The sequence below is a fragment of the Caloenas nicobarica genome, chromosome 2 (genome assembly GCF_036013445.1).
Source record: "Caloenas nicobarica isolate bCalNic1 chromosome 2, bCalNic1.hap1, whole genome shotgun sequence".
NCBI lineage: Eukaryota > Metazoa > Chordata > Aves > Columbiformes > Columbidae > Caloenas > Caloenas nicobarica.
The window spans coordinates 143,255,189-143,268,123 of NC_088246.1; the positions used below are offsets into that span (position 1 = coordinate 143,255,189).

Here is a 12,935-nt window from a genome sequence, read left to right on the forward strand (position 1 = left end):
CTCCTCAGTGGCAAACACAGACTTGGCCATTGTCAGTCCCCAGTGACAGCCTTTCAGTCAGGGCCTCCACGGAACTTACAGAAGGCCAGGCCACCTCCCCCAGGCACCCTCTGCAGTACCAAGAGCAACTGTGGGCTCATTTTGTACAACTGGGGGAAATCTGTGTTATAAAGATGAAAGGAGAAAAGAAAAAAGAGGAGGGAAGAGGGGAAAAAGTTGGTTTTAAACTACTATTGGTGACTGAAAATAAATCTTCAAGAAATTAAATTTTAAAATGTTATATAGGTATTAGGACAATTTTATTCTTACATTCCCCAGGAACTGTTCACAACCTAAACAAACTAACAGCATTTTACCTTCATCCCAAAATAGTTCAAATTAGGATTAATCAAAATGTGTCTATGAATTCGCACTTTTGTTCTATGATGATGCAAAGATCCTGTTGACTAACGCAGGAAGCTGGATGAAGAAGATGCACTCTTAACATTCTTCTCACAGGTCAGGTTATTTAGGTTCTCTAGCTCTGGCCCATAATGTCATCACACAATTTTAATGTCAGCTTAATTAAATATTTCCAGAGTCCTGGATCCCACATCACATTACATTGTCTTTCAGAGACGCCTTAGTATTCTTTTTCACACTACGGTTTTACATTAAAAGCAAAATTACCGTCATTAGGTGACCTAACTGTATTTCCCCAATGTTTCAAAATGCTTGAGTGAATCACTAAAAAAATTATATCAGGCAGATCAAAGCACCTGCAGAAAAGCTATCGTTCTATACTAAACTCTATTGAATTTGTTCCAAAACTGTAAGTAATCTTTATGAAGTAGACTGGTACTTTAATATCTGCTAATCAAGTATGAACCTAATAGTCCAATCTATTGTCAGATTTTGCCACCTTATTAGCTGTCTCAATGTCTCAATCCTGAAAAGATTTCCATGCTGTGAGCTATTTGCATCACTAAAAATTACTTCTTGTTTTAAGCCGAAACAACATTGTGTGTCACACTGCCCAATTCTACACTCAGATGAGCAAAACAAAAATAAATAAAGCCCCTCCTTTTTTCCCTTACATTTTTCCATACTGCTTTGATGAATCTAAAAGAAATTCGAATTAGCATTTCAAGTACAAAGTGCCACGCTCACCTCCACACCTTACCCTGTGGCCACAAAATGCTTGATATTCCCTGGTCCTCCACGCTGCTGAACTGCTGCTGTCATGCTTGACATGGAAGTAGCCGAGAGCTCGAGGTTGCTAAAGGGATCCCAGCAGATCTGTTTGGGGAGCACAAATTGCAGTTTCCAAGCAGTAGGACAGAAATTCACGAGTACTTGCCATGAATCATGAAATCCTCTATTCTGGTAAGACTTTCATAGTTTCACTGTGAAGCATTAAAAGTAAACTGTTATCAGGATCTTGGTTACTTAGAATTACTTTCTTAAAGTTAAACAGGGCAGAGTAATTCACTCTTAGAGCACAAGAATGATCTATTCAGGGTATAGGAGGGTTGCACTGAAATATTTTAAGCTTATTTTGATGTACATGATGGCTTCATTGAAGTCAGTTGAGGATCACGGTCTTCTCAAATTCCAATAAATATAGTTTCATACAGAAGACAACTACAAAGGAAAAGCTATGGGGAGGATTAGCAGTAAATGTTGCATATCACAAAATTAGTAGGTAGGTGGTTGTCTTTGAACTTACTGTGAGAGAGTACGGTTTATATCAACAGGCATCAATGACATAGAGAGACACAAATAAAAATACGTGGTAATTGCCTACTGAAAGCAGTTGTTTTCAAACATCTGCTCTCTCACTGAACTGTTTTACAATGCTGTTTTGACATAAATATCTCTCTAACATCTTTTATCGCATAGACTTCTTTTAATAGTTTTCTGAAAGATATTTTAGGTACTTAGTGCAATTAGTAAACCTAGTTAAGTCTTATTTGTACACTCTATTTCCTTTACCCAGTGCTGGCAAGTCCAAACAACATTGACACTAGCTGCTATGGAGTAAATAGTGTAGGCACGAGTTAAAGCTTTAGACAGTTGAATGCTACACTGAATCCTTATAACATCACAAAAAATTGCTGCTGCTGCTCAAACAAAGAAGCAAGCACTGTATGAAAACCAGTAGTTTACTATACTATTTTAAACTTTTCCTGTACACTCCAAAGACAAGTCCTAGATTTTCAATAATGTATTTATTGCATGACTATTTCATTTTTGCTCTACACAGCCTTTATTCTATAGGAAGTGAAACTGGTCTGACCAGAAATAACATTAACTGATTTTTCAATGACTAACAGATTAGTTTATAATAATCTTGTAGATCATGAAGAATGAGCATCAGGCTGGATTATGTAGGACTTGTCCGACCTGCTCAGCTAGAGGTGGACTCTGACACTTTAAATTTGATTCCAGTTTGCAGTCTGAAGCAAAGGTTCATCCAGAAAATGATGAGCCTTATGCCTAGCTACTTAGTTAAAATAATTTTCAGAGTATATTTTTCCATCTAAGCAAGTCACAGCTAAATAATAGTTGTCATCCCCTACAACCTCAAATCAAGAGTGCATTACTGCATTTTCCACTTAGATCCCTAACTTTGACCTTGGAACATCTTCTAAGATGGTGAACAGTAATTCAGTCTCCTGACTGCCTCATGTTACAAGAATCTCTCCTGAGAGCAAGCTGCTAAAAGCAGTTTTGTATTTGACCCAGTACTAGAACAACGAACTCCATTTCAGTTTGAGTTACACTTTGGGTTTGGTCCAGGACTGCAGATGGCATCAAATGCAGTTTTCTTTCTTGTAAAATCACACATCAGCAGCATTTCTACCTTGGCAAAGGTGGCATTTTGAAAAGTGCTCATCACTGATCTTTCTCTCCTTCTTCCTATACATTTCATATAGGGGAAAAAAAAAAAAAAAAAAAAAAAAAAAAGGAAAACCCCCCCAACATCCAAATGTGTCTCATAATTGAAAAATTCAAGAAGAGAAAGAGGATATCTGAATTGGTGTTAATCCTATTGATGGTGCTCAAACAGGTAACCTTTTCAGGTCTCAAAGTTTCTTTCAGCATAACAAATATTTGGGAAAGGAACCTTATCATTTCTGCAGTTAACAGGGGGCTTCGCTAACTTAAACTGTTAGAGCATTCTACCATTATATCTGCAAAACAACTCAGAGTATCTCACAGTAATGTGCCTGAGAGGCTCAACTTGTTTGAAGATTACATAGTAAGTCTGTATTCAAAATGACTGCATCATTCATAATGAATAAATTACTCTGTTTCTCTTCTGTATTTTATGAAGCTTTATGGCTTCCTCAAAATGTATTATACAAAATATTACATACAAGCATTGTTATGAATAACAACCTGCAAGTTCAATACCAGTATTTTTTGTTCAAAATTCAGGCCACATTAGCAACTTCTGATTGGATTTACAGATTGTACAATAATGTTTCTTTCCTGTGATTGGTGAATGGAAGAAGGGAAAGGCTATTATCTTGTGCTCAATCAGAGCACCATTAATCTAGCTAAAGTATTTTCTAATTATGTTCGGTTAAATGATAGAAATCTTCTCTATGTTTAGTTAGTCAGCTATGTTCAAGCTGACTTAAAACTGATTTATACTGAATTGGCTTAATTTGGTTAGTTACTATGAATACAGATAAGGTCTGAGACCCAGTAACTGATATTTGTGCCTGATTGCAATCCCATAATTCCAAAGACTTCAGAAAGTCAAGATTTCAACTGCAGGAGTAGGTGAAAGAAGATCAGGCCCCAGATGGCAATACTACATGTTTTTAATATATGTGTATGTATGTATACATATATATTTAGCTATACAAACATATATTTCTGTGAATATCCCTTCTACTGCATTCCCCTGTCAGGTGAAACCAAGGGTACAAAATAGAAAACGCCTTCACCTAAGACAGTATCCATTTCATGGTTTTGGCATCATTCAGCTCATTTTCTTGCAAAGATCACGAGGTAATATAATGGTCTACCCTATATAATGGTGCATTCTTTACATATACAGCACTATTTGTACAGCAGAGATTACCAGCAGTCAAGCTGGATGCCTGGTATAGGAAGATGTCTCCAGGAAGACAGGTGGTAGCAGGAAGATTTAGTTGGGTTCTGACCTGTCTCTGGTGGAGGAACGGGTACTGAGAACAGTTGAGAGTAGATGGAAGTCTCTTCGCTACCTTTCCACTCCGTCTTCTTTAACTGATGCAATGTGGGGAGAAGCCCTCTTCCTCACCTTCCCCATCAGCTGCTGCCCACACAGCCCCATCCTGTCCCTTATAAGCCCACTTGGGTCTTAGGGCAAAGTATACAGTTGGGTGTAGTAGACTGATGGGTGACTAACAGTTTGATGGCATGGTCCTCTCTATCCACTTTGCCCCTGCATAACAAAGCCTTCCTCAATAAACACCCCGTTCTAGCTTTCCCATTCTCACTGCACCTTTCCCCTGCCGACCAAACGGACTCTTCAACCCCTCCAGCTTGACCGTCAGCTCTCGGATCCACACGCTGGGTCTCCTGGCACCACGTCACCCCTTTGCTGTGAGATGCCTTCCGCACCAAGACATTCACCAACATCAAATCCGGCCCGCTCCAACCGTAGGCTAAGGTCGAAAAAAAAAAAAAAAAAAAAAAAAATTCCCTGAAACTAAACAGAAACAAGCAAAAAAAACCCCACCAAACTAACTACGAAAGTGTCCTGCGAAGGCCGACACCTCCTGGGCACGATCCCGCGACAGCCACGGGCCAGCGGCAGCAGCCGGGGGATTCTGGGCACGGCTTCTCCTTCCCGCCTCCGGCACGGCGCACGAAGCCGGCAGCCCGCGGCGCGGCCGGCCCTGTGAGTGGCGGCCCCGTGAGCGGCGGCCCCGCCGGCCCGCCCGGCCGCCCCGCTCCGTCGCGCCCGCCACACGCGTCTCCTCAGCCTCGGCGGCTGCCGCGCGAGGCACCGCCGGCCCTCCACCTCGCCTCACCGCGCCGCGCCTCCCCAGAGCGGCCGGGCGCCTCTGCCGCGGCCAGCCCGCTGCGTCCGTGGCGGAGAAAGGGAGAGGTTGTTGCACGGTGGAACTCCCCGCCGCCGCCGCCCCCTTCCCCTCGTTGGCGGCGGCCCCCGCGGCTGCCTCCCGGCGCGGCGCGGGCGCGAGGTGCGTTACCTGGAGCTCGGCGGCCTTACCTGTGCGCGCCTCTTCCAATGGCAGCGCACCTGCCGGCCCGCGCCGCCCAATCAGCTGGCGGCTCGTCCCTCTGCCCCGCTCCTTTAGTGAAAGAATCCAGCGCCGCTCGGGAAAGTTACCTGTGCGCGCCCGGCCCGGCCGCTCTCCGCGCCTCGCCTCGCCGGCGCCCCAGCCCCGCCGCTCCCCACATGCGAGGGGGAGGGGGCTCTACCTGTCCTACCTCGGCGGCTGGCTGCGGAGCCGGGAGAGGGGGGGAAGGAAAGCAGAATTACCAGTAGCTCTGGTTCTGCCGTCCCGGGCGTTCACACACACCTTCACCTGCACAGACCTGAAAGTCCAGTTCCGCCAGGGAGACGGAGGCACCGGGAAAAGGGGAGAGAGTTCATTGGATCAAACATGTCACAAGAGACGGACAAGTAAGTGATCGCAGGCACGCCGCTGCTCCCGCTGCGCGGGGCCGGCCGGCCCGTCTGGCCGGCTCTGCTTCCCCCTCTCCGGTGGCGGACGCGGACCTGCCGGACGGCCCTTCCTCCTCCGTGAAGTGACGCCGGACCGGGCGGCACAGCAACTCCCACAGCGCCCGAGGACAAGGCTGCGGCTCGCCGCCCCCCGCCTCGTTTTCCATCTAGTTGTGGGGCTTCGCGATTTTTTTTTTATTCCACTTTCAGAATTTTTTTTTTTCTTTTTTTTTCCTCTCTCACCTCGAGGGTCGTATTTCGGTAGGGAGCTCTCCTCGCCCTAGAAGAGCGGAGCGGTCTCCGCCCGCCGAAGGCCCCAGACGGAAAGTGCTTCTGGGCTTTTGTGTTACTGCAACAAAGGGCTTTTACCGCGGGCCGGTGCCGGGCGGGCAGGGCAGGCGGCCCCGGGCCCGTCCCGCGGGCGGCAGGAGGAAGGGCCGCGGTTCTGCCCGCTGCTCAGCAGCCTCGGCCGCCCCAGCTGCTGCGTGCGGCGCCTTCAGCCTCCGCGCCCTGACCTTGTTTTCCCGGCGGGACGCCCCGGCGGGCCTGCGGCTGCCCGGAGATCGGTGCCTCCGCCCGGGGTTAAAAAGTAACTTTTCTAGTAGCGGCGTCGGGGCAAGTGGAAACCACCCGCTCCCGCCGGCCCGGGCGGGCGCACGGCGGCGGGGGCCGCAGGCCGCGGCGGGCCCGGGCCTGGCGGCAGCGAGGCGTGCGGAGCAGCCTGCCCCGAGGCGGGCGAGGCCGGGGGAAGAGCGGCGAAGTGGGCAGCCCCTGTGCCTCCTGGAGGCGCCGGGGGACGCCGCCCGCAGTGCCGGGCCTCCACGGGGCACGCAGCAGGACCGGGACGCAGCCAGCGTGGGCTCGGCGGAAGAGCGGCCTGTCCCGGGGCGGGGAGCGGCGCCGGGAGCTGCCGTTTGGCGCGCAGGCCGCGGCTTGCTCTTCTCCTGCCACCCCAGCGTCTGTCCGGTTCTGTCAACGCGTCGCGCTGATGGGCCCAAACCCAGGGCTTATTTTTATTTACCCCCTTCCCCGCCCCCCGGGTGCGCCCAGGGGTGAAGCCCGTGTCCGTGTTCCCGCGATGGTGGCTCCGTGAGGGCCGGGGCCTGCAGCTGTGCCGCGCCGAGGAGCCGCCGTGAGGCAGCCAGGCGGGAAAGCCATTTTCCCTGCTCGGGTTATTAGTGTTTCTGCAGGAGGTGTCTGGGTAGAGTAACGGGGAAAGGAAGATGGAGGGCAGGAGATTGCAGAGGCCAAGCAGGAGACGGCAGTTTTGTTTTACTGCTGCTGTGGTGCAGGTAGGGCGCCCCAGCCATGAGAGTAATCTCAGCTACGGTTGGCACTGCTCAGATGTAAGCCCTTGTTGGGCTCCCCGGGAGCCTTTGTGGCAAAGGAGGCAGAGAGGAGGAGCCTCGTGTTGGAGACGTCGGCTTGGTGACAGCCTGTCTGTCGAGTGAAAGAAAGAGATTATCCGACAAAAGAAAACAGCAGGATTGGCTATCCTGATAGGGAAAGGAAGAGACGGGACAGTTCAGAGGAGAAAGATTTAAAAAAAAATAATTTTAGTCCTGGCGTTTTTGAACATCAGCTGACAGGATAATGCAATGCAGTTACTGACATGAAATTAAACTCTCTGTGGTAGGAGTTGGGAACAAAGTGGAGTTTGTGAGTTCATCTGAGTGGGGATGGGAACTAATGCCTTAGGTGTCCAGATAAGAGCAGTAAATGATTTAAATGCGAGGAAAGGAATAAGGACAGAGCCTCGAGGGATGCCGGTGAGGCACCTGAAAGAGCAGTCATTGAGTTGGGAGGGGAACCAGATTAACTGTGAAAATGCTGAGAAGATGCAGTGATTGAAGGCATCCTAAAGCAACGGGCAGTTCCAGAACTGCACGGAGGTGAAAGTGGGCTGTAAATTACTCCATGGCCAAGCTGAGTTGCCAGTAGTTTCAGGAAAGTGTCAGAAATGAGGCTACAGCAGATCAAGGTCAGCTAACAGGAGTGGAATATAGGGAAGGAGAAAGAGCAACTTCATACCACAGTCAGTTTTGAAACAGAAAACCTGTGTGGAGGAAACCTAACTCATGTGAGAAACTAGGGCAAAAGGGTTCCCTTCTGAGTCTAGGATGCTACTAAGCTACAGGACTATCCTTCCTTCCCAACAGGAACAGTATGGCATAGGTGTAAGCTACTGAGACTGGAGCATTAATGCCCTTCAAGAGATGCTCTGTGTAGTGCTGCTGCCGTTACCACTGTGAGGAACTTAAGAGCACTGTAGGGCACCTACCCTCAAGTAACAGCACTTCCCCCGTTGCAGGTATGCCTGTGATCTGTTTCTGGTTAAGGTGTTTAGATAATTCATAGGTGGTAGGTAAGAGTTTGAAAAGGAAATAAAGAGTAAAGAAGTCCCCTGGGCTCTCTGTACACAAGTGTAACATGAGAAGACAAATACATTTGCTTTCAGAAAAGATGGCCAGGTGGAACGAGATGTTAGTCTGCTGTGAGAAGTTTGGATGGGAAGGGTTGTTGTTGTTGTTGGGGTTTTTTTGTTTTGTTTTTTTGTTTTTTGGGGTTTTTTTTAGGTTCTAATTATATTTGATTAAAAGCTAATCCAGACAGTACAACATTATTCTCCTCTACATGGCCTCTCTTTTACTTAAAAACAGATTTTCCCTACAGGCAAGACTGGAGAGGGAAGCTCATTATTTCGAGGTCAGTTAATTTGTCAGTGTCATTGGGCATGTTTTTGTGGGGTTTGTGCTAGTAAAGTGCTGATATAGAGGACTAAGCAACTGAGAGGATATAGACAGCATGGAAAAATACATCCCCGTCTCATCCTTCAGTGGGATGTGTGGATTTTTCTGGAGAGGTGATACACCCCCGCTGCACAATGGCTCCACAGGGCTGTCTGCAGTGTCCCTCTTTGGAGGAGGAGCAGGGGCAGGGGTGCTGTAGTGCCACCTGCACCATGAGCTTTAAAGGAGAAAGATGGGCAGTCAGGTGAAAATCCTAAAGAACAAGTCAATTCTAATGCTAACTGAGGAGCTTGGAAGGGGAGATTATCCTTAAGATAGTGTACATATCTCCCTATCTTTCCCTTTAGTCTTTCTGCCTAAGCTGGGTCTTGCCTGCTAGCTTCCACAAACTCCTATGGGTCAGAAGAGATAAGGCATGATTTCACATGCATTTTTCAGAGGTAGTACCGACTTAAGCAGGCTGTGGCCACTTGTTCCAGCCTCCAGTCCACCCTCTCAGCTGGGTCAGTAAAGCTATTTGTACAGCTAGAGAACTGGGTCAGGGAGTGTTGGGTTGAGAGGAGCCCAATCTCCTCTTGGAGGCTATTTTTAAGATCCATTTTTCATTGGTCTGGGTTCTTCATACGCAGAGGGGATGCAAGCGAATGGCAGGTGTTCAAGACTGCTCGAACTAGAACCTCTGCAGAAGAAAATCTGCATCCCTGCCTCTCCATGAACATTTTGGAGGTCCATGCAACTGCCTCTGTTACCATCCAATTCTTTGCGCCATTGCAAGGGGACCCTGTGGATTGAACGCAGGCTGGGGAACATAGGGTAGGGAGGAGAGGCATCTCCTTTGCAGGTTGTAAAGATGACTCCAGGGTTCACTTCTGCATTTATAGGCTGAAAAGTTCTTCTTACTGTAGCATACAGAAAAAAATTATCACCACAGAACTCCAGATGAATGGCTCTAGTGCATTAGTGAAGCTAATTGGTGACCTCAATAATTGTGAGACTTAAAAAGGTTTTAGAGACGGCCAGTACTGCTGTGAATGAGGAGCAGCAACTGTGCAATCACAATTTATCAGCCTGTTAAATGCCACGGTTGTGTCCCCTGGTGTTGTGTAAAGTTGTGAGTACCACGTTGGCTGGGACTGCAGTTGCGTGAAGAGCAGGCTTGGTAGCAGGCCCGAGCATGCTGGTCGCTGTAGCTCTCCTGCTAGCCGCCAGCTGCATGACTGCCTGTCAGTCAGACTGGTCAGGCTCCCAGCACCCCCTGTATGTGTAAGAGCTCCTTGGGACACCAGGTAGACTGGGCTGGGGCATACTAAGATGACCACATGAAGGAGGACTTGGGACAGCTTGGCTCTGCAGCTGAGCATGTGCTTGTGGGTAAATAACTGAGGGGAGGGTGAGCCTGGAGGTGGAAATGGGTTCAGACCTGCTCCCGTGTGTCAGTGGAGCATGTTCACATCCAGCATGATACTCAGAGGTGTCTGTGGCAGAAGTTGATCTTGGACTCTTCACAGAGTAATTTTGCCCTGGTTTCCTGCTTCTTCCTCAATGTGTAAATGTAGGTGCTGCTCTCATAATATTTAACTTAAGCATCTAGCACTATAACAACAAAGGGCATTTATAACTTACAGTGTGATTTTGTGAATTGTTTGTAATTTTTTGTTTGAGGGCCAAGCATATTTCCCATCAGCAGATGTTGAGTGGTGATTAGTTCACAGACTACTCAGTTGTTTTTTTCTTTTTTTCCACTGCTGAATATCTGGATAGGGCATCCATTGAAATGAATTTTCCAAAGTGTTACTCATCTGGGAATGAATGAAGAAACAGGAATTAGAGGTGTTTAGTGCTTGTACTTTTCAGATGTCAGACATGCTGTCATGGATGCTCCCCAGAAAACCATCTCTGTGCAAGGCAGGTGGAAAATCAGAACCTCACAGAACTTGCAAACATAGGCTTAACTGAGAGGAGTAATAAATCAAATGGCTACATCTCCCTGTAACACCGTGTGTCTCTCTGGTGCTGAAGTCTTAAGACCAGACTGAAGATCAAAGCAGAACAGGAGAGAGGGGATTTTCCCAGGTCACTTACTTGATTATGGTGATCGTGTAACCTCTTCCCTGTGGAAGGGTCAGCAGGGACATCATCATCATTCTCATTCTGGCGCGGACATATGAAGGGCAAATGATATTACACTGGTTGACATTTGTCGTCAGATGTTTTCACAAATATTAATCCAGTGCAGACCATTGATGGTTACCTTAAATATCTTTTTCCCATGATTATGGAGCAGCCAATTAGGCTGCCCTTTTTTATATACACACACATACACACAAAATGGGAGTTTCAAATGCTGATCTAGGAATTCATCCTAGGATGAATGTTCATTAGCTTTTTAATCAGTGATTGGAACAGTAGTAGCTAATTAGAAGAAGATAACTAATTATTTCAGACATCCTAGTATACCGGGACACTGCCCTATTCTTTGATAACTTCATAAAGAAGAAAACTGTTGCTTATGAAATATTCAACCAAGGAAACCATATTAAGTGCATGTGAACTGTGGAGAAGTAAAATATTGCAACATAACTGCAGCTTGAGAATATGTCTCCAACCTCAAAGATTACATATATTTGTAGATTTGATAATTTTCCTAATTGTGGGAGGTAACAGCATCTTCCATAATTCTGCATTTTAGTTCTGTAAAGTGTATTTTTGGTTTTGTGTGCTTTTTAAAAATATTCATGGAAAATCTTGACTCCCATGGTTGCTCAGTTGTTGAATTTATGTTTTCTTTCTGGCTGTGTAAAAGATTTCGTATTCTGAAAAAACAGCCATTGGTGCTATCAGTGCAGTAACTATTCCATTTCCATTAACTCCGTGGAAGCAATGAATGAACAAGGGCCATGGGGCCAAGGGTCAGGTTAAACTGCAGCAGGTCTGGGAAGCCTTGTCATGACCTGTTTTTAATTTTAAAGCCTACTGCTGGCTGCTTCAAGACAGCTAAGACAACCTTGGGCGCTCTGCAGACTGGAAGTACGCTGCTTAGCAAAACAGCATGGTCTGGTACGAAGCAGCTAAGTAATTGCTAATTCTGATCAACTCTGTTAGCTACTGCAGTAATGTGAGCTCCGGAGCATCCTATTTTTTTAAAATGTCAGTGTTTTTTACAAATATGGTGAAACTTGCCTTTTGATTTTTTTTTAAAGACTGCTTTCTGCTTGGTTTAAAAAACCAAACCAAACAAAAAGACCCCACAAAACAAAAAAACCCAAACACCCACCCCACCCCGCCAAACCCAACAAAACAAGGGCAACAGGCTACTTAGTCCACTAATAACAAAAGATTGTCTGGTAGAAATAATATTTAATTTGAAGTGAAACAAAAACAGTCTCTGAAATCATAGGTTTAAAAAGTCTGTCTCGGGGTGAGTAATTGCCTACTTGAACTAGTCCTCAGTAGGCATTTACTGTGTGTGTTTAATCCTTGTGTCACGTTTCTTTTTCCTGCCTCCACTTTGACATACTTAATAATTTTGTGTCAATGCATCACCTATTTGTTTTAATCTTTTTAATCACTATTACATGCTCAAGTTCTTTTGGTTCTGAGTAAAAACAAATAAAAATTCTAGTAGGCATCTAATTGTTGAACTAGTCTGTTTTGCCATTTGCTGTTTCTGCTCTCAGTATGTTATTTTACTTCCTCTGGGACTATTTTGTAAAGGTAAAGTAATTTCTTTTAATCATTTAACATGTGTAATCTTGCTCAGATTTGTCTTGTGCTCAAAAAGGATAATTGTCCCAAAATTGCAAGAGTCCCAAACCTGCATTCATTAGTAGGCAAAATTACTCAGCCTCTTTAATGAGTTTTTTTTCCTTGGTATGGACGGTTGGCTGGGCCAGAGGGCTTCGCATCTTTTGTTTTCTTGGTGGTCTAAATGCTTTGATTTTCCTTCATTCTCAAGTCATTTGTATTTTTATATGTTCACTGATTTGGGCTAAGTGTGTTCTGGAGTTGTGTTCATGCTTCTGGGAACAATGTGATTGTCGGCTGTGAAAGACGTAACACCAAGAAACATGTGCCATAATTTTCCTGTTCGTTAAACATTTATGCTCCTTTGTAGTTTTAACGGAACACTATTATCTAATTGAAACAACAATGTTACTGACTTTTTAATTATACTTTTGGCAATAAATCCTGAGGAGCCTAAACTCTTTTTTTAACTAAATAAATCAAAACTTGCAGTGAGTCACCCATGTGGTGTGGTGGTTTTTTTTTTGTTTTGCTTTGTGTCTAGGCAAAGGAGTATGCTGAGGGTAGTGAAACTGGGCTAACCTTAGAATCTTTAAAACATAGTTTCAAGTACTAGGGCTAGCTTTGATTTATATTTATTTGTATAATGAGCACAGAGAAAACATTATGATCCGGAGTCTAAAGTTTGTTAACTTATCCAGCTTCTATAGGATCTGTCCTTAGCTGCCTTTTAAATGGTCATAGTAGTTCAGTTTGTGCTTGTGAAT

At 45.7% G+C, this 12,935-nt stretch overlaps 1 protein-coding gene across 1 annotated transcript in view; it reads left to right on the forward strand.

Moving 5' to 3' along the window:
* Positions 1-5,479: 5,479 nt before the first annotated feature.
* GRHL2 (grainyhead like transcription factor 2) overlaps positions 5,480-12,935 on the forward strand; it is a 66,494-nt gene continuing 59,038 nt past the window's right edge. The window contains exon 1 of the mRNA XM_065628585.1: positions 5,480-5,632. Coding sequence (XP_065484657.1) covers positions 5,613-5,632 — 20 coding nt within the window. The 5' untranslated portion in view covers positions 5,480-5,612. The remainder of the gene's footprint in view (positions 5,633-12,935) is intronic.